The sequence below is a fragment of the Marmota monax genome, unplaced genomic scaffold, assembly GCF_021218885.2.
Source record: "Marmota monax isolate L192 unplaced genomic scaffold, Marmota_monax_Labrador192_F-V1.1 WCK01_AAM20220418_F8-fsc00353, whole genome shotgun sequence".
NCBI classification, from domain to species: Eukaryota; Metazoa; Chordata; class Mammalia; order Rodentia; family Sciuridae; genus Marmota; species Marmota monax.
Window position 1 is genome coordinate 236,726 of NW_026692700.1, and position 27,220 is coordinate 263,945.

At 61.3% G+C, this 27,220-nt stretch overlaps 1 protein-coding gene across 1 annotated transcript in view; it reads right to left on the reverse strand.

Annotated features, from left to right (window-relative positions):
• Dnah17 (dynein axonemal heavy chain 17) overlaps positions 1-27,220 on the reverse strand; it is a 93,722-nt gene that overhangs the window by 40,855 nt on the left and 25,647 nt on the right. The window contains exons 19-43 of the mRNA XM_046446652.2: positions 26,744-26,998; positions 25,602-25,771; positions 24,823-25,045; positions 23,475-23,591; positions 23,275-23,361; positions 21,315-21,467; positions 16,793-17,041; positions 16,266-16,388; positions 15,330-15,677; positions 15,142-15,233; positions 14,749-14,875; positions 13,125-13,277; positions 11,754-11,879; positions 11,466-11,573; positions 10,790-10,921; positions 10,430-10,590; positions 9,830-9,986; positions 8,790-8,894; positions 6,065-6,222; positions 5,558-5,696; positions 5,149-5,376; positions 4,706-4,843; positions 3,728-3,860; positions 3,056-3,183; positions 2,120-2,268 (exon numbers count right to left, since the gene is read on the reverse strand). Of these exons, the coding sequence (XP_046302608.1) occupies positions 2,120-2,268; positions 3,056-3,183; positions 3,728-3,860; positions 4,706-4,843; positions 5,149-5,376; positions 5,558-5,696; positions 6,065-6,222; positions 8,790-8,894; positions 9,830-9,986; positions 10,430-10,590; positions 10,790-10,921; positions 11,466-11,573; positions 11,754-11,879; positions 13,125-13,277; positions 14,749-14,875; positions 15,142-15,233; positions 15,330-15,677; positions 16,266-16,388; positions 16,793-17,041; positions 21,315-21,467; positions 23,275-23,361; positions 23,475-23,591; positions 24,823-25,045; positions 25,602-25,771; positions 26,744-26,998 (3,959 nt within the window). The remainder of the gene's footprint in view (positions 1-2,119; positions 2,269-3,055; positions 3,184-3,727; positions 3,861-4,705; positions 4,844-5,148; positions 5,377-5,557; positions 5,697-6,064; positions 6,223-8,789; positions 8,895-9,829; positions 9,987-10,429; positions 10,591-10,789; positions 10,922-11,465; positions 11,574-11,753; positions 11,880-13,124; positions 13,278-14,748; positions 14,876-15,141; positions 15,234-15,329; positions 15,678-16,265; positions 16,389-16,792; positions 17,042-21,314; positions 21,468-23,274; positions 23,362-23,474; positions 23,592-24,822; positions 25,046-25,601; positions 25,772-26,743; positions 26,999-27,220) is intronic.

A 27,220-nucleotide genomic window follows, 5' to 3' on the forward strand; every position in this document is an offset into this window, starting at 1 on the left:
CAGAGCCGGGGAGGAGCCAGGTCTGCCTGCACCTTGCTCTGCGACCGGCGGCACTGGGAGGGTGTGCACCTGGGGTGGCAGCATCCCGTTTGTGGCCCAGTGACGGCAGCCCCAGGACACTCCTGTTCCTGGGCAAGGGCCCCTGGACAGGCTGGCACCACGGTGCCTCTCACTCGAGTCCTGCCCTGACAGGGCCACTCTCCTCCGCATCTCCTGGAGCCCTGGCCTCACCCAGCTGCTTCCCCGCAGTGGGTGGGGGAGGCGCTCGGGCTCCATCTCCCTCTGTCTCCCGCCGGGATGTGTGTCTGGGTGCTCCTGTGCCTGCTCCCCGTGCCCGGCTTGGCTCTCACTGTGACAACGCTCCTCCCAACTCAGAGAGCCTCCTTCCAGTGCTCCCCAGCACCCGCCCCCAGCCCCTTCCTGCTGCAACATGTTCCCTGGAGTTATGGGGCGGTTCCTGGCCATCGAATCCTGGACAACCTTCCTGTCCTCAGTCCCATGTCCCTGGACACGCTCCTGTTGACCTCCTCCCTTAGTCTTCCTCCCCGGTGTGTGTCCTTTCTCAGGACCATGCCTGGACTCCTCTGCCTCCCCAGCACAGGCCGTGTTCCCCAGAGAGGGAGTATCCCTTGCCCACTCCTCATCTCTCCTAGAGAGTCCAGTTCCCCGGCGTGGCACAGGCGAGGGTCCAACATGGGGTGTGTGAGGAGGGGCGGATGGAGGACTGAAGGGCCACTTCCAGCCAAGGCACTGCTCCTGAGCCTCTGGTTCCGGAACACACCCTGGGTCATTGCTCCGAGCTGTCACTTCTGGGTCCCTGAAATTCCACTGCTCTGCCCATCACTGGCCACATGTCCAAGCAGTAAGTTGTGCCCCTGGACCAACATTGAGTCCTCGGTTTTTCACGATTTCAAGCATTTCTTAAATCTGTGTCTTCCTCTCCCCTCCCCGGCCACCCATCGTCCATCGGCATGGCCAGCTCTCTTCTTCAGGTCACCCTCTATGGCCCCACTCCCCTGTAAGTGCTGGCTCTCGCCCAGGATGCTCAGGATGCTGACCCGGCTTCTGTCCACCTCCAGGGCTCCCCTGCCTGGGTGCAGCCCTGACTTCATCCTCTGGAGGACTCCTTGGAGGCTGAGCCTCTCCCCCTCCCTAGAGCTCGGGGCTCCAGATCTGTGCAGACAGATGGCTCCACTGCACACTTGGTCACTTCCTAAACACGTCCATGTCTTGCCCTTTCACTGCTGTGACCATGGAATGAAGTGCACGTATTACAGTTATAATGAGACGATTCAAAAAGGAAGGAATGAAATGGCCCACTGTCCCGTGGATGGATGGATGGGGGGCAGTGACATGGCCCACTGTCCCATGGATGGACGGGTGGGGGGCAGTGACATGGCCCGCTGTCCCGTAGAAGGACGGATGGGGGGCAGTGACATGACCCACTGTCCCATGGATGGACGGATGGGGGGCAGTGACATGGCCCACTGTCCCATGGATGGACGGATGGGGGGCAGTGACATGACCCACTGTCCCGTGGATGGACAGATGGGAGGCAGTGACATGGCCTGCTGTCCCGTGGATGGATGGATGGGAGACAGTGACATGGCCCACTGTCCCATGGATGGACGGATGGGAGGCAGTGACATGGCCTGCTGTCCCGTGGATCGACGGATGGGGAGCAGTGACATGGTCTGCTGTCCCATGGATGGACGGATGGGGGGCAGTGACATGGCCCACTGTCCCATGGACAGATGGAGGGCAGTGACATGGCCCGCTGTCCCATGGACGGACAGATGGGAGGCAGTGACATGGCCCACTGTCCTGTGGACGGATGGATGGGAGACAGTGACATGGTCCACTTTCCCATGGACGGATGGGAGGCAGTGACAAGGCCCACTGTCCCATGGATGGATGAAGGCAAGGGGCAATGACATGACTACTGTCCCATGGACAGATGGGGTGGGGACAGTGACATGTCCCATGGATGGATGGATGGGAGGCAGTGACATGACCACTGTCCCATGGACGGACGGGGTGGGGGCAGGTGGGATACTCTGACAGCTGGCCGCCTCCCCTTGCTCTGCACAGGTGGGGTGGGACAGCCAACCCCACTCACGGGTTCCACCCCAGGTCCGCGGGGTTGATGTAGAGGATGCCGGCTCTGGAGACGGTGGCCGGGGTGGCCGTCCTCAGGTGGCTGATCTCAAACACCAGCCTCATGGTGCGGTTCAAGGGGATTCGCTCGTTGCTGGCCAGGGTGAGGACCTGGAAGGAGATGGGAGCCCGCCTGGGGTCAGCACAGCTGCGTGTCATCCCTACTGGGTCCAGCAGGCGAGGAGCCGCATGGAAGCATGCACGCCCACCCTGCACCCGGGTCTCCCCGCCCTCTAGCCCTGCCTTGCCTCCACATCCCTCTCCCCCGCCTGGCACGAGGACCCCCTGGGCAGCTCTAGACACAGGAGTAGAAATGTCCAGAACCGTGGCCCTTGCAATCCCGGAAGTTCTTGCATTCCCTCCACCCGGTGAGAATCATTTCCTTCCTCTGTGTGTGTGTGTGCGTGTGTGTGTGTGGTGCTGACACGGAACCCAGGGTCTCGTGCCCGTTAGGCAAACACCTTTCCACTTAGCTGCACCCTGTTAGAGACAGGGTCTTGCTTAGTTGCTTAGGGCCTCGCTAAGCTGCTGAGGCTGGCCTTGAACCAGCCTCAGCCTCCTGAGCTGCTGGGATCACAGGTGTGTGCCACTGTGCCCGGCTGAGAGGCACCTTAAACTGCTTCAGATAACTCTGAAGACCACTTCTCCTCCCAGGCTTCGGCTGTCCTTTCCATGAGCTGCCAGGGACGAGCTGGAGAGCTGTCCCCGTCCTCACTGCCGCTAAGACATTCGAGGACGAGGGGCGCGTGGAACTGCGTCCTATGTCTGTGCAGTGACTAGGTGGCCTCTGCCCCTCGTGACTTTTGTGCCCATTCTGGGTCCCAGCCTTGGGCAGTGCTCAGTGTGCATGGCTGGCTGTCCTCATGGCCCCTCCTAAGGTGGCCTGGGGACAGTTCACCTTGTTGTCATCCATGACCGTGTTGAGAGACTCGATCCACATGGGGTCTATGTCCCCATCCAGGACGATCCACTTGGGGCCGTCATGAGTGATGTTGGCCAGGTCCCTCATGACGGTGGAGAACAGGCCTGCGAGGAGGGGACCGGCTCACTCCCTGTCCCCTGCCCCAGGTGGCCTCCTGTCTGTGCTCTCCCCACCTGCCGGGACTGGGAGGGCTTGTGGGGACCGGGTACAGAGCCGCACATGGTCACAGCCCTGTCACTGTAGAGGTCTGGGCAGCACCCGAGGGGCAGAGTGGGCGAGAGGCGGAGGTGGGGAGGGCGCCAGGCGGAGTGGCTCCCAGCCTGGGAAGCCGGCCGAGGCTGAGGTGTGGGGAGGAGCGTCTTTGCCAGAGCCCAGGGACAGAGGCATGGCCACCAAACAGCCTGCCTGTCCAGCCTCGGGCCCTCGCCTGCCTCAGGTTCTCTTCCTGCAGCTCCCTCCCCGCCTGCTGGTGGTCCACTGTCCTCCCAGGCTCTTTCCCTGCTCCCAGGGTGGGAATCATCCCACTGGGCACAAGCCTGACAGAGTCTCGGTGAACGGCACTGAGTCTGGTGACCAGCCCAGAGGACCAGGGCCGCCAGGCCGAGCTTCCCACCGCCCGCTCCTGAGGCCACAGCTCCCGTCAGTTACCGTCTTTCCATTCCCTGGTCGCTGGGTTGATGATGCCAAAGAGCTCGTCACAGGTGACGGCCTTGGGGTCCAGGTCCACAGCCACCGGCTTCCTCTTCATGTTCTGGTAGGTTTTGTTGAGGGACTTGAGGACCTGGCAAGGGCAGACGTCACTCAGGTGTGACTCGACACCCACTGCTCCTGGATTGCTCTGGAGTGGGGTGCGGGTGAGTCGGCAGCCCAGACAACGGCTGGGGTGGAGGTGGCCTGTTCACGGGTGCAGACCGCAAGAGCTCTGGGACCCTTGGACCCTGCTCAGGTCCAGAAAAACCCGCTTCATTTCCTCTTCCTTCTACGAGTAGTGCATGCTCACGGGGAAGCACAGAGAACAAGCAGCCTCCAGGGAGGAGACCACCCACCCCCTTGGGCCCAGAAAGGAGACTCCGAGGCCATCTGAGGCGTCCCCTGTGCGTCCCTGTTGGTGCAGGCCCCGCTCAGGAAACCGTTTCCGCCTTTTAAAAAGCAACTTGCCCTGAGGTCCCCCCATGTCATCAGTCTTTGGAAATGACTTTTAAGTTTATTTTTATTTTTGCGACGCTGGGGATTGCACCCAGGACCTGTGCATGCTTAGGCCAGTGCTTTATCACATCCCAGCCCTAGAAATGAGTTTGATAGCCGCACACAGTTCATCCTGTGGGCACCCCGCTGACCTCCGGCCTGGGTAGGACTTCCAGGGTCACCGACATTGGTAATGTCACCCTCCCCCTTGCCTGGGGGGTGGGGGGGCTGCGGGGGGGGGGGGCGGGGCGGGTGACTAGAGTCAGCCGGGAGGGGCAGGTCCTCAGGGACCAGGGCCGGGACTGTGCCCTCCTCCTTCCTGGCGCAGGCCCCTTGCCTTTGGGGCCAGGACACCACGAGGTCCGAGGCGGGGTCCCTGACCCTTGGGCCCAGCCCTCCCCGGCTGTGCTGGCTGTGTCCCTGCAGGCCACAGGGGCAGACCTGGGACTTGCCGCTGCCTGCGTTCCCGATGACGAACACCGAGTGCCGGACTTGGAGCAGCTCCTCCAGCTGCACCACCTTCAGCACGAAGCTGTCCTCGGCCTGCAGCCGGAGCTCCACCACACTCTGCTTGATGACCTGGGGCGGAGAGCGGGCTCAGCGGCCAAGAGGACACCCGGGGAGTGCCCCCCCCCCCCGCCGTGGATGTGTTCCCCAGCTCGGCCCGAACCCCACCCCACTCCTCCTGGGACCTGGGCCCTGAAAAAGCTGGGGCCTGCAGGGCAAGAGGGGCCAGGGGGCCACCCAGGGAGGCATGGGAGACACTCGGGCCACCCCCCCACCGGGGCTGTCTTTGCCAGGGATCTTCCGGCCAGCGAACAGCAGGGAGAAGGGCCCGTCCAGGCGGCTCCCCAGGACAGGAGGGCCCAGGAGGGCCCACCTACCTTCTCAAAGTTCAGGTCTCGCTTCCGAGGCACGTCCAGAGCCGGGAAGAGGTCCCCGATCAGCCCCATGAACACGGGAAGGTCGTCGGTCACGATCTTGGGGATGTTGAAGTCCCTCAGCGCCCTCATGAGCACCTGGTCTTCTGCCCGGGCAGGGTCTCCCCTCTTCAGGGAGCCGGCCACCACCAGCACGGACTTGATGGCTCGCAAGCCCCAGTCGTAGTGATCCTGTGGGGGCAGGTGGCTGAGAATGTGCTTCCCCACGTGGCCAGCGGGTGCTGCCAGGCTCAGGGTGGCTCTGGGGCCAGTGTGGGGGGCAGGGCGGGGATGGAGGCCAGTGTGGCTCTGGGACACACGGACCCCCCCCCCCCGGGGCCGTGGGTGAGCCCCAGGAGCCCAGGGTACACACCTGCTTGGAGAGCAGCTCCTTGCACAGGGTGTAGAGTGTGATGAACTTCCTGGCCAGCAGGCGGGCCTCCAGGAAGCCCTCGGCCACCAGCATGATCTCACAGATCAGCTCAAAGTCGGGGACCACCATGGCGCAGGGCCTGGGGGGATGGCGTGGGCTTTGGGCTTCTCCTCCCACCCGGCTCCTGCCCCTTCCCCTGGCAGAGCCCACCTCCCCTTCCAGGCGGCCCACTGCGCTGGCCACCTTCTGGTGAGGAGCAGATCCCAGCCCCACCCTACCCACCTCTCCTCCCTGCCAGGCCCTCTGCCCTCGCCCGATGCCCCAGGCCCTCACCACCCACTCTCCGGCTGGGACCTCCCGCCTCCGGCAGGACCCACAGCTTTGGAGGAGGCCTTTCCCACTGCCTGCCTGCCAGGCCCCGACCTGCGGTCCCCAGCTCAGCCCTGCTCCTCCTCCACTGCCTCCTCAGCCCTGGGACGCTGCTCACCCTTCCCCAGGGTCACACACCTGAACAGGGCCTTCAGGTTCTCGGGCAGCTCTGTGCGTCCCGCGTACCCAGGGTTCATGGTGATGAAGATGCCGACCGAGGGGATCAACGTTATCATCTCTCCCAGGAAGTTAAACGTCTTTTTCTTGGCCCGAATTGCATCCTGGACACATTTTACCTAAATGGTTGGTTCACAGACACGTCAGCATGGCAGTGCCCTAATTTGCCCGTCACTTGGAGAAGTGTCATGCAGAATGTGACCTGAGGCAGCTCCTGTGGCTCAGCAAAGCTCCCTGGGGCGTCCAGGTTGCTGCGGTCAGCAGCTTGCTCCTGGCCCTTGCCAAGTTCTGTCCCAGCCCCAGCCCTTCTTGAATCTGTTCCCTGGGGAGGTCCTTCAGTGGCCACCCCCTCTGTGTCACAGAGCCTCTGAGACCATCTGATGCCGTTTACCAGGTTAAATCCAGAACTCCAGGGATCTGGTCTGCGTTTGGATTTTTGCAGAAACTGGAGAAGTTGGCTGCAAACCTCTGAGTCACCACTGGAGGGCACCCAACGCCCATGGCTGAAGCCTCGCTCACCCCAGAGCAGAGAGAGCCTTTGCCAGGGGCACTGGGGCTTCGTCCCTGCTGTCCGCACAGTGGTGTCAGGTCTGGGAACACCTCGCCTAGCACCATGCCCCTCCTGCCGTTCTGTTCTTGTCCCTGCTTCTGTTTGTGCCTCCAAACACTCAGTACCTCAATCAGACTCTGCCTAAATATTCTGGGGATTGTCTGCCAACTTGGGCGAGAGGCAGGAACACTGCTCAATGCCCCGGGGGCCAGGGGAGGGTCCCCAAGGAGGTGGCCAACCATGCCATGGGTCAGGTCTCTGCTGCCCATGTACTCTGCCGGATGGCCTCCAGCCTCAGAGCTGGGCAAGTCAGCGTGGACACAGGAACGGGGAGGAGGGAGCCTCTGCCTGCGTTCGCTCCAATCCCACCGGCAAACCCACGTCATCAGCTCCTACAGATTAGGAGACGGGGTGCAAAGACTTTAAATGGCCCCTGTGCAGACAGCTGGGGTTCACTGCCCTGAGTACGAGCCCCGAGCGGCCTGGCTCTCTTGTGCTGGGGGGTGGGGAGGGGTCTCAGCGCCTGCCCCTCCTTGCTTCCCCCTCCTTTTGGAATCTCAGCGTCGATCCTGGGGCTGGGGCTGGCCTCAGGCGGCCCCGAGGGTGCAGTGGCTCTTGCCTCCACAGCCTCAGGACCACTGGGGCTTCTGTTTATGTCTGTGGTCCGGAACCTTCCTCCACACTTGGGAGCCGGCCCAGGCAGCTGGGGCCACCTCAGGGACCAAGGCAGACGCACTCCCGCGGCCTTCCCTCAAGACCGTTAGACACTAAAGAGCCACAGACACGGCAGGAGCCTGAGCCCCCTTGTGCCGGGGCCTTCGAGGGGCCAGCCCTGCTGACCCCTCTCACCGGGGCCTGCCCGCCCACCCGGGTTCTCAGGCGGGCGAGGCGGCTCCTCTGCCTTCCCGCTCGGCTCTGCGCAGGCACGCGCCCCACTTAAGGAGGGCCAGTTTACAGCCTGGTGATGCAGCCATCGCCCTGGTTCTCCCAACCCGCCTCGTCCCCTCAGCACCAAGGACACCGCACAATGTCCTCGTCCAGACGCCTGGAGAGAGCTAGAGGTCCCCAGTCACTGCCCTAAACCTGCAGTCACGCCCTCCGGAGACCCCTGAGGACCAGGACCATCACCCAGACTCCAGCCACCCAGCCACCCAGCCACCCGGGAAAGGCTGGCCCTCCCCATTGAGGGAGCAGCCTGGTCTCCCATCCTGGGCTGCCTCCTGGAGTGAACCCCCATCGAAGCTGGCCTGTGTGTTCCTGGTCCTCGGCCCGGCTTCATTTCACCAGGCCAGAAGTTCTGGTGTCTGGCGTCGCCCTGATCCGAGGACCCTGCTTTCTGCCTCAGGCTCTGCACTTTCGTCCTGTGCTTTCCCGGGGTGTTCCCAAAACACAGGGGCACATTCCCTCCCTCCCTCCCTCCCTCCTCCTCTTCCTTCCCTGATAGGCTCTCAGCACACTTGTCTAACTAAGAAACTCCTGTGCATCCTTCCAAGCCCAGCTCCCTAATCCATTACTGCACGAAACCCTTGGTTCCTCTCCCGTTAGATTGAGCTGTTGGCCCATGGCTGCCTCCATGTGCATTTTAAGTTTGGCTCAAAGGTGTCTCCCTGCATAGGTACCGAGAGCAGTGAACCTTAACATGATGCGTGCCCACGGTGACCTACTCCGGTGACAGGAAGCAGAGTCTCAGCCAGTCACCCTCAGTCAACTGTCCAAACTGTGTTCAAACAAGACGGGCGCCAGCTGTGACCAATCCAGCGTCTCCACCTCCCTTCCTTTTCTCTGGCTATAACCTGCCCATGTGGCAGGCCTGATGGGGACCGTCCTGGTCTCCACTGCTGCCAGTTAAGAGCTATAAAGCTAGATTCCTGGTAGCTTCCTCTTCCAGTACCCCGCCCCCCCGCCCCGAGTGAAGACCCCTGCGCGTCCTGGGTCCTCTAGGCCAGGTCTGTTGACTGTGTCCATCTCCGCACGCCTAGGCAGGCTGTAGGTCAGGGGCCCAGGGTGGCCTTGGGCATCTTGCCACACCCGCCTCGAGTGCTGCACATGGGCAGGAGGGTCCCTCTGGTGGCTGAGACGCCCCCAGCTGGCAGAGCTGCCAGCTACCCACCCGAGCAGAGCTGGGGCAGGGCCTACCTGCACAGCGATCACGGACAGGACTTCCACCGAGATCCGGTTGAACTCATCGAAGCAGCCCCAGGCTCCGGTCTGGGCCAGGCCCTTGTAGATGTTCCCACAGGACTAGAGGGCGGCAAGAGGCAGAGGGCAGGGCTGCAGGCCCCACCACCACCACACAGGGCCTCTGGAAGGCCACTCCCCACAACAGGCTCACGGGCAGAGGGCTGGGAGCCGCAGGGGCATCCTGCACCCCGGCCCCCCGAGAGGGCGGCTTCCTGCATCCCTCCCCAGAAGGACGACCGACTGGTTCTGCGTTTCCCCTTGTCCTGACCTTCCTTCACTGTACGCAAAGGAGGGGTCTCTCTGAGCGGAGCCGGGCCCCAGCTCTCCCAGGACTTCCCTGGACCTCTGGGCCACTCTGGTCCAGCCGGATCATCAGGGTGAGTCTTGGGGACACTCACCCATGGCATTCACTTCCTGGGGCCCTTGACTTTCAATTTCACTTCTCTAGAACCTGGGAGGCTGGTGACCACCTTGGTGGTCAGCAGGGCCAGTGGACCCCTCCTCAGCCTCTGGAGAGGGACTCCCAGCGGTGGGGCTCAGACACAATTGGGCAGGGGAGTCCCGACCACTGCCCACCTCCTCTTGCAAGAGGCTACTGTGGCTGGGCAAAAACTGAGGCCCCCTTCTCCTGTTTGGCCCTTTGAGCTCTGATGAGACCTTGCAGTCTCCATGACCTATGGTCCTCCCCAGCTGGCCCCGGCCTCCACCCAGCATCCTGCACTGCACACCAAGAATGGGCTGCTCCTCTGGCAGCCTCTAGCCTCTGTTAAGGCTGCCTCTGGGGACAGGGGCAGGATATTGGGTTTGTCAGCTCTGGGAGCCTCTTCCAACAGGCCACACAGGGGACGCTGTAGCACACGGGGCCCTCAAGGCCCCTAGGAGCCTCCTCCCAGGTCCTCACAGCTGCTGGGACCTTCAGAGCTGTCTGGGGGGCCGCCTGGGACCTGGAGCCCTTCCTTGGCTCTAGTTGGGCACCTGTGGCCACGGCTGCCCACCTTGTAGTCCATCTGCTCGGAGCAGTTGAAGACGTACACCATGGTGCCCAGTGCTCGGCCCAGGTCCTTGGTCGTTTCTGTCTTGCCAGTGCCTGCAGGGCCCGCGGGGGCTCCACCCATGATCAGATGCAGTGACTGGGTCAGCGTGATGTAGCACCTGCCGAAGACCCCATTCCCTCCTTGAGTGACCCTGCTGTCCTGCTCACCTGGCGTGTGGTTTCAGCCAGCTGAGTGACAGCAGCACCTGCTCAGCCCCCGGGGGATAAAAGGGAGTGGACAGGAAGGGCCTCATGGAGCAGAGGTGCCAGGCCCTCCTGCGGACACCACAGTCGGAACGGGGGGGGGGGGTTTACGCCAAGCAGCTTCTGGTCTGAGTGAGTCTGTAATTCACTGCATCCTCGACAAACTCACAAGGACTCACAGAACACAGCACCCACCTTGCAGGCCCTCAGAGAGGCCAGGTGACTCCCCCAAAGCCACCCACCAAGGGTGCAGAGCCACAGTCGGGCACCGGGCAGCTGGCGGGTCTGCCTGACTCAAGCCGAGCAGTGGGGAGCAGACGAGTGGCCGTGGGGCAGTGTGGTGGCCGCGGGCACTCACCTGTCTGTGAGGGGGGTGATGACCAGCCGCGGCGTGTTGCCCAGGTACTCGTAGGAATACTGGATCTGGGCGTCGCAGATGTTGGCGAAGCAGTGTTTCTTCTCCTCATCCCAGCGGTGGCGGAGCTGCGACTGCCACGTGAAGGCCTGGGAGCTCTCCACCTGCAGGGAGCCAGCCCTCGGTTGGACCCTTCCGGCCATTTCCCCTCCAGACCCACAGCCACCTTGCCCTCGCTGCCCCGGCCGGCTCCGGCTCCGGTCGGCACTTGTGCTGCTGGTGAGTCCCCGAGAGGGCAGGGGCAGCGAGGACCCCCCCCCCCCCAGGAAGGGGCTGGGCCGCCCAGGGCAGGGCTGAGCTTGCCTTGGCGACGATCATCTTGGCCACCACGTCCCGGGCGTGCACGTCAATGGTGCAGATGGTCATGATCTTCATCCTGTCGCCAGCGCTGAGGCTCCCGATGAGCAGCGTGATGAGCGCGTTCAGCTGGCTGATCTGCAGGGGGACCGGCACCTTCCCTGAGACCCGCGTGGCGCCCACCAGCTGCAGGCAGGGCCACCCAGCCCGGCTAGTGTGTATATTTTTGGCGTATAAATACCACTGTATGCAACCCAGAACAGGAGGAGACCGTGAGAAAACGTGGACAGTTGTATTGCTGTGACATGGGACTGCGGGTAAATTCCCTGTATTTTATTTTAAAAATCATCTGTAGCTTCTAAGTATCTAACCAAGAATCTTAAAAAAAAAAAAGTCTGTGGGCTGGGCTGTGGGGCTCAGTGGCAGAGCGCTCACCTTGCACGTGCAAGGCCCTGGGTTCCATCCTCAGCACCACGTAAATATAAGTAAACAAAATAAAGGTATCATTGCGTCCATCTAGAACTAAAAATATTAAAAAAAAAAAAGTCTGGGGTAGTATCTGGTGATTTCCAGAGGAGCTACTGGGTCCTGCACTTCGGAGGCGGGACCCTGGGAGCTGGCCACTCTGACCCCTGTGTGCGACCTTGGGGGACAGTGGCCCTGGGGGCGGAGCCTGGCCCACCTGCTTCTTGTTGTAGTCTTTGATGGCGTTTTCATAGCCCTCCTCCAGCCTCGAGAACGCCAGGCCCACCTCGGTGGTCCACCAGATCTGGGTGCAGGTCAGCGCAATCTGGAAGCAGAGGGGCGCAGTGGCCCTGGTGAGCGCTGGCGCCTGCGGTTCATCAGGAACCATGCCACCCACTGCTGGCTCTCTCCCCAGGAGCCGCCATCAGCCCAGGGGCTCAGCGCCTTCGAAACCCAGCCCTTAGGCACAGGCACGGCACCGCGCCCACCCTGCTGGGCCCCGGACCTGGGCCGGGTAATCGAAGATCCACTGCTCCCTCGGCTTCTCCTCGTAGGTCACCACGGCTTCTGGAATTTCGTGTCGAAGGGTGGCACACATTCTGTCCAGCACTCGATTCAGCCAGACCTCCACCTGGGGACAGAAGCCACACTGACCTCACGGAGCCTTGAGCACATCAGTTCCAAGGATTTGATTTGGTGTAAAGAAAAAAAAAAAAATCCAAAAAGCAGCTGGTGCAGTGTCCTGTGCCTCTAGACCCAGCGGCTCAGGAGGCTGAGGAAGGAGGACTCCAAGTTTAAGGCCAGCCTCAGCAACTGAGTGAGAACCTGCCTCGAAGTGAGAACTGCTGGGGACAGAGCTCTGTGGTAGACATTTGACTAACACACACACACAAGGGAAGCAAAAAGAAAGGGCCATCTGTCCTCCTCCTCGTCCTGGGGTGGAAATGTCAAGGAGGCTACGGAGCACAAAACTGCCCACCTCAAACCCCTGGCTGGTAGCCCGGCCGACTCTGACCCTGGCAAGCTCGCTGCACGAAGCATTGAGGGCAGGCGGACTGTTTCTAAGTCAGAGAACAGGGCAGACAGCGCGGCTAGGCTCAGGGGCTGAGCAGAGCTGAGGTCCCCCGCCAGCCTAGGGGCTCTGACTTGGTGCTGCTGCCTGCTGGTCAAGGGATGCGGGGGCGGGAGGGACGGGCCACAGGACATGCCGTCCACAAGGCCTTTGGCAAGTCTTATTTGTATTTTGAAAGGTCAATGCTGTGGCTGAGGGTGCAGCTCAATGGGGGTGCTCCGCAGGCCTGAGGCCCTGGATTCCATTTCAGCAGCAGAAAATCGGAACAGAGAAAGCAAAAAATAACCCTTCAACCAACTGCTGCTGCGGGAAGGGTCCCCAAAGGGATCATGGCAGGCTTTCTGGTTGAGTGGTCAGTACGGGTCAGGTCCTTGTGGGGAGTAAGTGCCCGTGGGATCGGGAACCAGCTCTGATTGGTGGATCTGTGCCCCGCCCTGCCCGCCCAGCACCTCCTGTCTTTCAGGACAGTGTCCTGCACAGTGGCCTGGGCACCTCATTTGGTTTTCTCTCCCTGGTCTGATGTGCCCCTGCGTTTTCCTAGGCCCATGTCACAGTGCTCTCTGATTTCGATGGGTGGTTGGGCAGGGAGCCTGGGGAAGGGCCAGCCAGCGCGTGGGCGGGAGAGGAGGGGGACCCCAGGTTGCCCAGGTCCACCAAACAGTGCAGCCAGTTCTCTTGGCGGCCTGTGAAACCTGCGATTCTGATGATGTGGTCCCCTTGGCCACACACAAGTCCCGTGACATTGAGCAGCCTCTCTCTGCTGCACCCTCCCCTCAAGGCTCTTCTCAGGAAGCTGTCACTCACCTGCCCCGAGAGGTCACTCTCATGGTCAAAGTCCACATACTCGTCCTCCTTGCTGTACATCCCTAGGCCCACCTTCAGGGGCTTCTCGTCAGCACCCAGTCGGAACTTGAGCTTACACAGGCTGTCGAAGAGCTTGGACAGGTGGCGGCTCACCTGGGGCGGAGGGAACCTAGACTGGTCAGGTGGGTGGAGGGGCAGTACCCCAGGCCCAGACTCTCCTGGGGCAGTTTTAAGGTCTCTATCCCTCCCCCTCCCTCCCTCTCTCCTCCCCCTCCCTCCCTCTCCCTCCCCTCCTTCCCTCCTTTCCCTCTCCCTCCCTCCCTCCCCTCTCCCTCTCTTCCTCCCTCCCTCCCCTCCCCTCCCTCCCTCTCTCCCCTCCCTCCCTCTCTCTTCTCCCTCCCTCCCCTCCCCCTCCCTCCCTCTCTCCCCTCCCTCCCTCTCTCCCCTCCCTCCCTCCCCTCCCCCTCTCTCCCCTCCCCCTCCCTCCCTCTCTCCCCTCCCTCCCTCTCTCTTCTCCCTCCCTCCCCTCCCCCTCCCTCCCTCCCCCCTCTCCCTCCCTCCCTCCCCCCTCCCCCCCCCTCCCTCTCTCCCCTCCCTCCCTCTCTCCCCTCCCTCCCTCTCTCCCCTCCCTCCCTCTCTCCCCTCTCCCTCCCTCCCCTCCCCCTCCCTCCCTCTCTCCCCTCCCTCCCTCTCTCCCCTCCCTCCCTCTCTCCCCTCCCCCTCCCTCCCTCTCTCCCCTCCCTCCCTCTCTCCCCTCCCTCCCTCTCTCTTCTCCCTCCCTCCCCTCCCCCTCCCTCCCTCCCCTCTCCCTCTCTTCCTCCCTCCCTCCCCTCCCCTCCCTCCCTCTCTCCCCTCCCTCCCTCTCTCTTCTCCCTCCCTCCCCTCCCCCTCCCTCCCTCCCCTCCCCTCCCTCCCTCTCTCCCCTCCCTCCCCTCTCCCTCTCTTCCTCCCTCCCTCCCCTCCCTCCCTCTCTCCCCTCTCTCCCTCTCTCCCCTCCCTCCCTCTCTCCCCTCCCTCCCTCTCTCCCCTCCCCCTCCCTCCCTCTCTCCCCTCCCTCCCTCTCTCTTCTCCCTCCCTCCCCTCCCCCTCCCTCCCTCCCCTCCGCCTCCCTCCCTCTCTCCCCTCTCCCTCCCCCCTCCCTCCCTTCCTCCTTCCTCCTTCTTTCCCTCCTCCCCTTTCTTGGGCACACTCCCCCATCCTGGTCAAGGCTCACTAGCCGTGGCGTGGCCACCTGGAGGAACCCTATGAAAACAGCTGCCAGGGACGATGAGAAGCCGGGTGGCGCAGTAGGCCCCCTGTGTGTGTCCCCAAACTTCAGGGCTGCGGTCAAGTGTGGTCACTTTTCTTTCGCCTAGTTAACGCCCCCCTCTCTCTCAGAGCCCTGGGAGACCTTCTTCCTGGCTCCCGGGGTGGTTATTAGGGTGGTGACGATGGCCGGTGAGCAGGTGTGTCTTTCAGGAGCAGTGTCCTAGGCCGCTGCCGTCACCCACTTTGCAGAACAGGCGAAGGAGGCCCCGAGGCAGGTCAACTTGGCCCAAGCCACACAGGTGAGTCCCGCCCAGGGGGCTCCCAGCCGGCGTCCCCCTGGATGGTGGAGTCCAGGCCCCCTCCAGGCGCTGCCTACCTCCACGGGGTCGTTGCCGTTGGAGAGGATGTCCAGCAGGTCGGCCGAGGAGACAAAGTAGAAGCGGGGGAAAGCCAGCCTTTTGGTCTCCAGGTATTCTGCCAACGCCTTCTCACACATGGCCAAGCTAGAGGAGCGGGGACCAGGCTGGGGAGCGCCACTCGCCGGGTCCCACCAGCCCATGCCACGGCAGCTGGACCCATCCTGGAGCCGGGCAGCCTGTGGCTCTCGCTTCCCTGCCGGCCGACCTCCGCCTGCCCAGACAGGAGGGCACCACCCCATCGCATGGCCGCGGGCTCTCCCTGGTGAAGGAGCTCACAACCCGTGGCTCTGCACCATCCCGACCGGGGCCTCTGCCACCAGTGCCCCTGGTCTGGCCGCCTGGGGACCCACCTCTTCTTCAGTGCCTCGAGTTTATCGTAGAGACCTGGCTTGTTGGTGGCTTCCACCACGTTGGGAGTCTTCACGGCGTCCTCCATCAAGGCCTGGGAGGAGCAGGGACCAACCAAGGTGTTAGGAGGCCCCGCGTGGCCCAGGTAGCGGCTCCTGGGGATGCCCTGGAGCGGGCAGGCTGGGCTCACCTTGAATTCCTTGTCGATGTCATCAAAGCGCTTGGAGTCCTCTGGGAGCTGGGCCCGGATGTCTTCCGAGCCTATGAAGATGCTCTCCAGGTGGCTCCAGGTCCTTTGGACCTCAAACCAGATGGAGATGACCGAGTCTGCCGTGGACAGCTTCTGCTGCCAGCTGGTCACCTCCTTGAGGAAGTGGGACAGGTACTTGGACATCATCAGGTTCTGCAGCTGCACCTGGTTGTCCTCCAGCGTCTCCACCAGCAGCTCGTCCGCCTTGAGCATCATGGTGCCCGTGCGTGGGTGCGGCTCGTGCTCCAATTCCATGGTGGTCCACGTGCTGTCCAGGGCTCTCAGCACCTTTCAGGGGAACGGGACAAAGGGCACTGAGCGTGTGGCACGCAGGGCTAGGGGAGGACTCACGGTTCCCAGGCCACGGCATGAGGCCAGGGCGTTTGTGGTCAAGCCATTCACAGTCGCCATCGGGAGGGAGGACCTCAGAGGCCCCCCGCCTGCCCCTGATGAAGGGACAGAGGCAATGTGGGCTGTTCACATCTGGGTGTCACTCAGCCTTAGGTGGGAAGGAGGAGGTAGACCTGAGGCTGAGTGAGGGAGGCTGGGCACAAGAGGCCACCCATGGTGAGTATGAGGACCCCACAGCCAAGGGATGCCCCTCTGACACATGGGTGATTTTGATTTAAAAACACATTAAAGCAGGGGGTGCAAGGTCACGCTGACCTTCCCCGTGTTCCTTAAGAGCAGGAGATGAATGCCCAGGTGGAGGGTCCTCCCTGCCTCGTGCCCACACTACTGCACACGGGCATTTTACGACATTTCTGTCATGACCCGGTGAGAGAGGGCTCCTGGACTCCCCTTGCTGCCGAGGCCTCTGGAGTGGGTCAGTGCAGGCTGCCAGGCAGAACCGGCACCACGGCAGTGGCTGCCCACCTTCTCCATGCCGGACTCCTTCACGGCCTTGTCCACGATGTTGCGGACCTCGTCCTCATAATTGTGCAGGTTCAGCTGCAGGAGGTCGGCCAGGGTCGTCTCTTCCGACATCTCGAACTTCACCTAGGGAAAAGCAGCCGTGCTCCGCCAGGGGTCTCGCCCTCCAGCAGCAGGAGGGACGCAGTGGACACGCTTTGCTCGGCCCCTCTGCCCCTCGAGGCGCCAAGCCCCGCCTTCTTTCCCTGTGGAAGCATGTGACAGCAGAGTGCACCTCGGACTCCGAGTGTGACCTTGTCTGGAGACAGGGTCTTTGTGGGTGACGAGGATCCCGGGGCCCTGAGGGAGCTGTTCACCTGCTCCCCGAGCCCTGTGGACATGCATCCTACCACGAGGATGGCTGCAAAACCGGCAGGGCCCCGTGCAGAACAGACCCGCGGAGCCCTCTGTTGGAAAACCGCCGACTTTCAAGATGCTGAGAGCAGAGAATGAAAAGGAGCCGTCCCTCCACCCCATGGCGACAGTGGTACCTGGGTGGCCCGCATGAGCTGCTGCCAGTGGCGGTCACGGATGGCCGGGTTCTGCAGCTCGCTCACGGCGCGCAGGGACGTGATGGTGTTTTTCACGGTGCTGTCCAGCCCCACGAAGGCCTCCCAGGTTTTCATCTCCTTGTCCAGAGACCTTAGGTCCTTGGCAAACTTCTTGCAGTCGATGTCCATCTGCTCCACGTTGATGTCTTTCCACTTGGTGGTCTTCCAGTCGTCAATGCAGGCGTTCACCTGCAACGGGAGCCTGGCTTCAGCTCCTCTCTCTCGAGGGACGCCCGGGGGCACCTCCGTCACCTCCCTGCACTTGCTCTTAAGGAGCAAATTCCAGCAAAGATTTTTTTTTTCTGTCTTTCAGTGTTGGGGATCGAACCAAGGGCCCTGCATCTGCCACAGAGCTGCGTCCCCAGGCTCCAGTAAGGAAAGCTGAGAACTAAAACCAGAGTTTGGGAAAGTGGTTAGATGCAAAGGAAAAAAAAAAAACCCACCCAGCGTATCATAAAAGCTGAAATTTAAAAGTTGGTCATTAGAATGTATTTTGGCAAAAACCTGCATTGGGGCCTTGCGACTGCTGAACGCGATCCAGCTTTCTCTTACTTCTGAGAAGGACCATGTAACTTGTCTTGGCTGGGAAATGTGAGCCGTCCTGAACTTCAAGGCAGAAGGTCTTAATTGGCCATACTTGGCTCGGTGTTCTCTGCCTGCCTTGGCAATCACCAAAGTGCACCATTGATTCACAGCCTGGAGTGCGGAGCCAGCTGGCCCTTGGCAGACAGCTGCCCCAGGGACAGCTGCTTGGAATGAGGGTGTGGAGTTGACATGAATGAGAAATGTACTTTTGTTGTTTGATACATAGGGATTTGTAGGGCTGTTTGTTACTGCACAGTAACCTAGCCTATACTGACTGATGAAAATATCTTAGAAGAAGCTTCATTCTTGACAATGTGAAACAAAATAAATAAAACCACCTGAAGAAAGCCCTACCAAGAGGGTTAACAGAAGATTATGAACCCTGCATTCTGAAACTTGGGGTGGGTTGAAGTTGGCTATGAAGCTGGAAACTGCGAGTCGTTGGTGGAATCAGAGACTGTTCTCACGGGTGCCTGAGGCGGGAAGGCCCGGCTTGCCCCGCATCCATGTTCCTTGAAGGCCAAACCGGGACTGTCTGTAAGATGCTTGCCCTGAAGGCACCGAGTGCCAGCCCTCCCTCCACCCAGGAGTCACGGCCTTTCCAGCGGGTTCAGGCTGGCACTGTATCCTGTGACCCCGCGACGTCCTGGCTCATTATTTCTGGAGAACCAGTCTGACCATTAATATTTACAGTCGTCTCCTGGAGAGCGCCCCTTTGCTCTCTCCCGGGGCTGGAGGGAAGAGGCTCGAGGTCCCTTAGTGGTGAAGGAGGGTCAAGGGCCTGGATTCGCACCCTCTCTTTAGGCCTGATGGCCACAGAGCGAGGTATGCCGGCCTGCATGATGAGAATGGAGGCGCCTGCGACCCTTGACTGTGGTGTTTGTCAAAAATGAAAGAAAGGAAGAGGCAGAGCAGGAGAGGGTCTCCCCGCGGGGTTGGCAGAGTCGACCCATCTCATGTCCAGCCGCCTGTCGGAGGAGCGGAGGGTTAGGTGACTGATGCTGAAGCTCATCAGAAGGATGAGAGGAGAGCTCCGATACTTGTGAAAACAGCTGAGCAAAGAGGAGAGAGAATGGCGGAAGCCCCCGCGCATACACATGCGGAGAAACGCGTGGGCTAAGAGGCCTCCAGCTGGGCCTGACTCCCTCACCTGCTGAGTCTCGCCTCACCGCGGCCTTCCTGCTGCCCATCAGCCCACATAGCTGCCACAGGAGACCCCGCTTGGACCTGCTCCTGTGGCGGGTTTCCAGGCTCCTGCATGGCCTCTTCCCCCCAAATACCACCCCTCCCCAGCCGCTCTAAATCCCCACTCCCCTGGCATCACATGAAAAAGGCTGTTTATGGTTTTTAACAAGTTGCCCGTTTCCCCAGTTCTCCCAAGGTGGAGCAGCCCTGCGGGTTCCCTTGCCGTCAGAGAGCTGAGAGCCCCTGGGCGCGTCACGGCAGATAAGCAGTGAAAGGAGGTCGCTGAGGTGGGTTCCGATGGCAGGAGAGGGCAGGCCACTTCCCTGGCCGCTCTGGGGCATGAGACCCAGAGAGCAGACAGGCAGCTTCCCAGCTGGGGCGGGCGGGGGGCGGTGAGAAAAAGGGTGGGGGACTTTCCTGGAGCTTAATTCGGGGAGCTCAAGGAAGGCTGGGGACGCAGGAAATCACAGACAACCAAGTAGGGAAGAAGTCCCCATGCCACCGCTGCTCCTGTGTGGCGGGGTGGCCTCTCGAGCACAGAGGGGTAAGGGAGTTAAAGGAACCACGCTATTAGAAGGACTGAGGCACGTCTGGGGACAGACACCTAGAGATGGAGCACTCGCCTGGCTACAGATAGACCGTAGGAGACAAGTCCTACAACCTCATGAATTGACACAGAAAGCACATTTGAAAGGATCCAGGACCTATTCATGATGAACACTGAAAATAACAGGGACAGAGAAGAACTTTCATGACTTAAAGAATTACAGCTAACGCCACACATAATAGTAAAGTGCTTTCCCTAAGGCTGGGAATCATGCAAGAATGTTTGAACCCAGCACTCTTATGCAACATAGCACAGGAAGTTCCAGACACCACAAAAAGGCAAGAAAAAGAAATAGGAAGCCATGAAAATTGGAAAAGAAAACCAAACTGTCCCTAGGTGCAGACGACATTATTGTCTACGTAGAAAATCCCTAAGGAATCTACCAAAACCCCTAGAACTGCAAAGTGAGTTCAGTAAGTTCCCCAGGTGAAAACAAACACAAAACTTCATCCCATTTGCATAGGCCAGATCAAAAGAGGGAGCAGACACTTAGGACACAGTGCCATTCACAATCCCTTCAAAGAGAACATGAACACTGAGGTGTAAACGTGACAAGTCATGTAGAGGGTCTCTATGTCAAAACCACAGAATGCAGATTAAAGAAATGAAACAGGAGCCAAATAAATGGAGAGACATACAATGTTCATGGATGGGAAGGCTCGGCACAGTAGACTGATTCCAAAGTTTCCTAGAATATTAAACAACCTTGGCAGAGAAAGTCAAGTGGGAGGACTTCCTCTGCGTGGTATCAAGCCTGGCTGGACGGGTACAGTAATCGACCCTGGGTGGTTCTGCCGAGGAACAGGCATGAAGATCAGCACAACAGAACAGAGACCCCGCCAACAGTCCCACTCCAATACGCCCAGCTGAGTCAGGCTCTGGGGAGGGAGGACCCATAGCTTTTCACCAACAGTCCTGGGGCTCCAACACGTCCATATGCCAATCTGTGAGGGTCCACCTACATCTGGAGCTTCAACCTAAGTGTAAGACAGACAACTTCTTGGAAGAAGTCACAGGAGAATGTCTTTGGGATGGAGGCAACGAATCAACCTATTGATCACTGAAGGCACAATCCATGAAGGGAAAGGCTGATAAAATAGGTTTTGTCACAGCTAAAAGGTGAGCTCAGGACTGAGAGGAATCTTTGCAAACCACACATCCGACCCACGGCCAGTTTCTAGAATAAACAAAAACTCTCAAAACTCAGCAGTAAAAGACAAGGACAAAAAGGTCCAATTAGAAAGTGGAAAAACCGATGGCAGCTCATTGCAGAGAGGACAGAGAGGGCAAGTGAGCACATGGGAAGGGGCCCATCATCTTGAGTTGGTAAAAACGCAGATGGAAGTCACAGGTCTTTCCAATAGACCTGGCGTGCTAGGATCAGGATGCCTATGTCCCGCCGCCCCCAAACCCCAGGTTCAAGTGTTCAGACCTCACCCCGAGGCCATGGTGGGTGGGCTGATTAACCCCAGGGTGGAGCCCTCCTGAGTGCGATGAGTGCCCTAATAAAGGACTCCTGAGAGACCTGACCTCTTCCACCGTGCCAGGCACAGTGACAGTGTGCCATCTATGAGCCAGGAAGCCACCCTCATCAGACACTGAATCTGCCCTGACCTTGGACTTTCCAGCCTCTGAACAGGAAGAACTAACTGTTGTGCATGAGCACAGCATTCCACCTAGTGTGTGGCCGCTGCAGCTTGAAGGGACCAAGACATGCAGCGTTCCTTACCTTTACAACGCTTTTAAAAAGAGGTGAGATGTGAGGGAGAATGAGAGGAGGAGGAGGGAGGGAGGAGGGAGGGAGAGAGAAGGGGGGAAGAGAAGGGGGAGGGGGGAGGAGGAAAGGGGGGAGGGGGGAGAGGAGGAGGAGGAGGTGGCGGCGGGAGGAGGGACAGCAGTAGAGAGAGGCCAGAGGACGCCTGTCCCATAAGCAGCAGGGTGCCCTGGAGGACAATCCGTCCCAGGGACCCGGAGACCAGCTGCCGCCCTCTTGCCACCCGAGGCCCCAGAGCAGCCCCTTGCAGCCGGGCAGCCCCACGTGGAACCCCCCTTGGTGTCTCTGGGCCTGCCTCCCCTGCCACTCACCATGACGATCATGTCCCAGAGCTCCTTCAGCAGGCGGACCTCCTTGTGGCAGGCTTTGAGCGGCTTGTAGTCAGGGACAGTGACCTCAAACAGACTCCCGGATTTGCACAGCGCCTCCATGATGTCCTCCATGGCCGCGATGAGCTTTTGTTGCTGGGGAGGGAGGGGCCGGCGGGGGCCGTCAGGGCTGGTGCCAGCCCCCTCTCCTGCCCCTCTCCTCCCCCGTGTCCTGACACTGTCCTCCAGGACAGCGCTCCACTCAGGGCCCCAGCAGACACTGTGCTCTGCTGCGAGCCCCGGCCCTGGCTCTGGAGCGCGGGAAGGGGCCACCTCGGCAGGCCTGGCCCGGGCGTTAGGCGAACCGTGCAGGTGCCTGGTCTCTTCAGAGGTCCCCTCTGACTTCCCAGGCCCCCCTTTCCATACTGTGTTTTTATCTTATTAAAAATGACGCACTGATGCTGGCTGGCCTTGACAGTCAGAAGGTCTAGTTAGGCCAGGGAGGAGAAAGACTGCCCCAGACCCTGGCACCAAGTGCCGGCTGTCTTCGCCAGCCTCCACACCCGCAGGTTTTCACCCTGGGATTCAACCAAGTGCAGACTGAAGATGTTTGGAAAAAAGAGAGAGAACCTGGACATGCACTGACCGTGTCCAGACTTACTGCTTCCTGGTCAGTTCTCTATCTACTGCAGTGTGACGACTATTTGAAGGCACTTACAAAGCATCTGGTTGATCACTAGTCTAGAGGTGACTTACAGGGGTGTGCGTGGGTTCTGTGCAAACACTGCAGGTTCCTACGAGGGACTTGGCCTTGTTGAATCTGGCACCCACAGGCCCTGGAACCCATCCCCCTGGGTACTGAGGGACGATCGTGTGTGTGTGTGTGTGTGTGTGTGTCCGCCACACATCTGCACGGTGCACAGCTTCATGGGACAGGTAGGGACAAAGCTGGTTCCTGAATGTGGGCACACCACCTGCACAGCCTTCCTGGCACATGCATGTCAGGGCCCAGCCTGCCCTGTCACTCACTGGAGGCTGTGGCTTTGATCACATGGCTGTCAGTGCCCCCTCCCCCAGATCTCTCCAGTGAGTTCCGCCTGGGCCCTGCAGATGGACCGCTCTGGGGGTCGGAGGGAAAGAGTGTGAGCAGATGCCAGGAGGAGGGAGCGCCCCAGCCCTCTGGAAGGACGGGCCTCAGAGCTGGGCAGCAGAAGAGCAGGGCTCAGGGCAGGGGAGGCGAGGTGACCACTGGACACCTTGGCGTCCGTGTCTGTGTAGCTCGAGTTGCTGCTGAGCGAGGCAGCCGTCTGGGCCCTGGGCACCTGACCTGCTCTTGCCCACAGAGCCCCAGGCTGAGTGGGTAGCCAGCCCCACGGACCTGTGAACTTCTACATTGGACACTGACCATGGACTTGGGCAGTGGGAATGCAGTGGGGACATGTAGGAATCCTGGCATCTGGCTGGACATGGTGGGCCAGAGAGAGGAAGGGGTCAGGGATGGAAAGTGAGTGTTAGGCCCAGGTGACGAGGCCCAGCACGGGACAGACACGGGACCAGCAAGGTGATGCCAGGCTGAGGGACAGCAGGTCTGTGAGACGGCCTGGGGCACGGGCCTGAAGCACAGCTGTAGGCACTGCCACACAGCGTGGAGGCCTGTGGGGGGGGCACGCTCCAGTTTGCATGTCCACATGTACATGTATGCACGATCGTGTACACGCGCACACACCTACACTCATGTACACATGCACACACATGTCCTCACGTGCACACACCTACATACATGTACACATACATGCACACGCATACACACACGTACACAGATGCACACTCATGCACCTGCGCGCACACTCGCGTGCATGGCCCCGAGGCAGGCCCTGCTGAGGCTCTTTCTGGACGTGCAGGAGTGCCAGCTGGAGGAGGGCCGGGGCTGGTCCAGGCCGGCAGCCGGCTCCCCGTGACCTACCTTGTTGAGGGCCTTGTAGGGCTCGGGGCTGCTGAAGGAGAAGGGGGCCTCTCTCCGGAACTTCTCCCTGAACTCTTGCTGCTTGATCTGCAGGAGAGCGGTGCAGACGCTCTGGCCCAGGCCCACCCCAGCCTGGCATCCCCGAGGGGCCACAGCCACACTGCCCCCACCCCAGCGCGGCCCTGACCCCGTCACCATACCTCGAATTGCTGGCACTTTCGCCGCAGGATGCTGACCTCGTTGGCCTGCAGGGGAGCCACGTTCTGCTTCACCTGGATGGCCAGCTTCTTGGTGTTGGCCCACTGCTCGGGTAGCTCCTGCGGGGCCAGGGCAGGGGGTCTTTTCCTTTTGCTTTTTTTCTAAACTTGCTGTTGTGAAATGATCGCAGACTCATGAGAAGCTGCGTAAGCGGCCCCGTGGACACCGTGGACGCTGGGCCGTGCACTCTGCTGCCCGGGTGTCGGAGCCTCCCCTCCCCTCCCCCTTCCTATCTGAATCACACGCACACGCGCGTGTGTGAGCATGCGTGTTTGGGGGTGTGTGGTCCTCTGCCGTCTTGCCCCAGGTGGCGATCTGGGTGACCACCACCATCAAGGTAGGACTTACCCATCCCCTTTCACCTGCCGCCTGGCACCCAGGAAGCTGCCCTCCTTCCCGACCCCACCCCTCCAGGACGGCTCTTCTCTGTCCTGGCAAACGCTGCCCTTATAACCATAAAAGGTTTTAAAGGAAGCAAGCAGATTCCTGGCCTGTGAACGCTGCCTACAAACGGAGGGGCCGCCCTGCTTCCCCGGGTGGACCCACTTAGGGTCTGCTGCAGCAGGGGCTCAGGCACTGCCCTCACATCCAGGGGCCCCATGTGTGGCCTAGGAGCCCCGCGGGGCTGACCAAGTGCTCCCATTCACAAGGTCCCGGAGGGCCTAGGACATGATGGCAGAGCACCACTTGTAGTCCCAACCTGACAGGCCCATGGCAGGCTCTCAACAGCATAGGGTGGCCCTGGCCACCAACCCCACGGGGCTACAGGGTCCTTCCCCTGTGGCTCCTGGGAGCAGGCCTCAGCCCGGCAGAGTTGGTGCCTGGTGGACGGGACATAGAGAAGAGAGAGAGGAGGAGACACAGGCAGGTCTGGGAAGGCTGGTGTCCTTAGTGGTCTCTGAGGAGGCTGGGCAGTGCCAGCTCCTGGCCCAGGCTGCTCACACCTTCTTTGATGCTGACAACTGACCACCACTCCATTGGCTGTAAAGTGCTGTGTGAGGGCAGCTTCTGTCCCCGCTCCCTGACCACCTCCTCTCCAGGGGTCCTCTGTGGCCGCAGTCTCCCTCCACCTCCTTGATGGTGGACCCAGTGTCGGGAGAAGGTGTGGGACACGAGGACACTTTCAGCCCAACAAGACCATCAGATGGGACCCCTGGACCCTGGAGGTCGTTGCCCCGGAGGCCCTGACCTCCAGGAAGCCTCCTCTTTCCCCCGGGGTCTGAGTGCCCCTGCCTGGTGCTCTGGGACACTGTCTCCACTGAGGCGGGCGCCAGGGCACAGGGCGCCTACCTGCAGCTTCAGGTGGGCCTCCTCGGGCAGCTCCTCCCCGTAGGTCCTGAGCAGCTCGATGGTCTGCTTCAGGGGCTCGAACATGCTGTCGGTGGCCGCCTGCCTCTCCTTGACCTTCATCAGGTGCCCCATCACCTCCACCAGCCCGTCATAGTCTCCCTCCTTGAGCGGCTTCTTCAGGCCCAACTGGGACACCTTCATGAAGGCTTCCAGGTCCGTGAGGCTAGGGACCAGGGGAACCTCGGTGACAGGCCCCCAGCTCCGGGGCACCACACTGGTCAGGGACTGGAGGCCCTCCAGAGGAGGGGACAGTGGTGAGGGGACCTGGCTGCCACGCCAGGCCCTGCCTGGAGCAGGAGGGCTGCTGGCCCCCTTTGGTCCCCTGATGTCACCCAGGCCCCGCCAAAGTAGCTGGAGCTGATGTGGTAGTCCCAGCTGGAGGCCGCAGCTCGGGGGCCTTTGCTGGCCGCCTGGGTGGGCTGGCTGTGGGACGCCCTCTCTGGGCAGCGTGCCCGTCACAGCCCGACTGCTGCCAGCAGTTCAGTTCCTGGGCGTCGGCTTGACGTCAGCTTTCACTGCTGGCCTCTGGGCCCCCCAGGGTTTCCCTGGCGTCCGACGAGGACACTGTAGTGCTCCATAAACAGGGGTTGACAGCGGGGACACCACCTGCAGGAACCTGCCCTTGCTGGGTGGCTCAGGGCCCGCCCGGGATGTCCTGGCTTCCTTCCCAGCCTCCCCACCGGGGTGGGCAGCGGAGGGCGGGCCGGGCGCCTGCCCACCTGTTGATGACGTAGTCGCTCAGGTACCGCTTGAACATGAGGCTCCAGCGCTTGATGGTGTTGAGCAGGGCCTGTTTGAAGGGGCGGCAGTCGCACTGCAGCCAGCCGTGGAACACCTTGGCGCTCTCGCACTTGGACACCTCCTCGTACAGCTTCTCGTAGGAGTCGATCTGGAAAACCAGCCGCCGGCCATCAGGATGCCGGCCGCCCTTGACCTTGGGAGCTGGCGCAGCCTCCTGGTCGGGCTGCAGAGGGCAGCTGCCCGGCAGGCGTGCTCACGGGGGATCCTGGTGACAAGGTGTTTTCTCCCCAGGGGGCCTTCTAGCCCCACATTCAGGGTGGCCTGTCAGGGGACAGAGTCGGATACACCAGGAGCAGGAAGGGCCGGGAGCTTCAGAGGTGGTCACAGGCTCCGAGGGACCCCGGGTCCTCCTTGGGGCTCTCTAACCACACAGCTGCAGCCCCCCTGAGGGCCAGGTGGCACTTGCTCACAGGCTGCCTCTTCGCTGTGCCTTGGGATGGCACGGGGAGGGGCTCCTTGCTGGGCACATCCCTGACCTTGTGCCTCTTGGTGCTCTGACCTCTGGGGCCTCCCGTGCTCCCCACATGGGAGGGCGCTGGGCTGCAGGCAGCCATTCCCGGGCTCTCCCAGGGCCTGGCTCTCGGGATGGGTACCCCTGCTCTGGCGGAGCGCTTGCTGAGGCCTGGGTTGATCCCCAACACCACACAGGCACACTGACCCCTGCCCTCAGCACCCCAGGGTGGCCCCAGCCCACTCAAGACAGCCACTGAAGCCCTGGGCCTGTGGGGGGATCATGCTGGCCAGCCCTGGGCCTGCCTGTGGGGGACGATGCTGGCCAGCCCTGGGCCTGCCGACTGCCGGGTCCTTCCCACAGACTGCAGCAGGGCTTCTTCTGCCCACGTGACCCGTGCTCCCCACCTCCTGACCTGCCCTGGGGCCTGGGGCCTGCGTGGTACGCCTACCCCTCCTCTGCACACTACCCTCTTGGTGGTGACTGTCCCCTGATCTAGGGGCCTCAGCAGACCTGAACGACAGCGAGACCATGTCTTCAAGGGTGACACCAGGCTTTACACCAAGCCCTGGCGTCCTTGACTGGGAGACTCTGGAGGCCTGGGCACACCTGCTCCTGGAACTGCGTGAGGGCCGGTGGCGTCTTGGGCGTGGTGATGTCTGTCCGAGTGTCCAGCTCCTCTGCCGTGGGCACGTGCCCGAAGATGAGGAAGTTCCGCATGAACTCCTGCAGGTCGTCCGTCCAGAGGTAGGAGTACCTCTCCGTGGAGTCCTGGTACTCCTCCGCCTCTTTCATGGCGTTGATGACCAGGCCGGACAGCTCCTCCCGCATCTCGATGAGGTCCGTCTGGTCTTCCAGCTCCGTCTGAAAGCGGGCGGGGGAGACGGGGGGTGAGCCGCCTGCCCTCCCGCCCGCGGTTCTGACAGATGTCCCTCCCTGCCTTGGAAGCAGCTGTGGGTGGGGCAGTGGCGCCCAGCTCCCACCGCTGGGGACGGTTTTGACGACGGCGCGTTCTCTTGGGAGACTTGCCAGTGTGGTTTCTGCCCCAAGGACCCGGATGACTCCCACCTCAATTCCCTCGTTCCA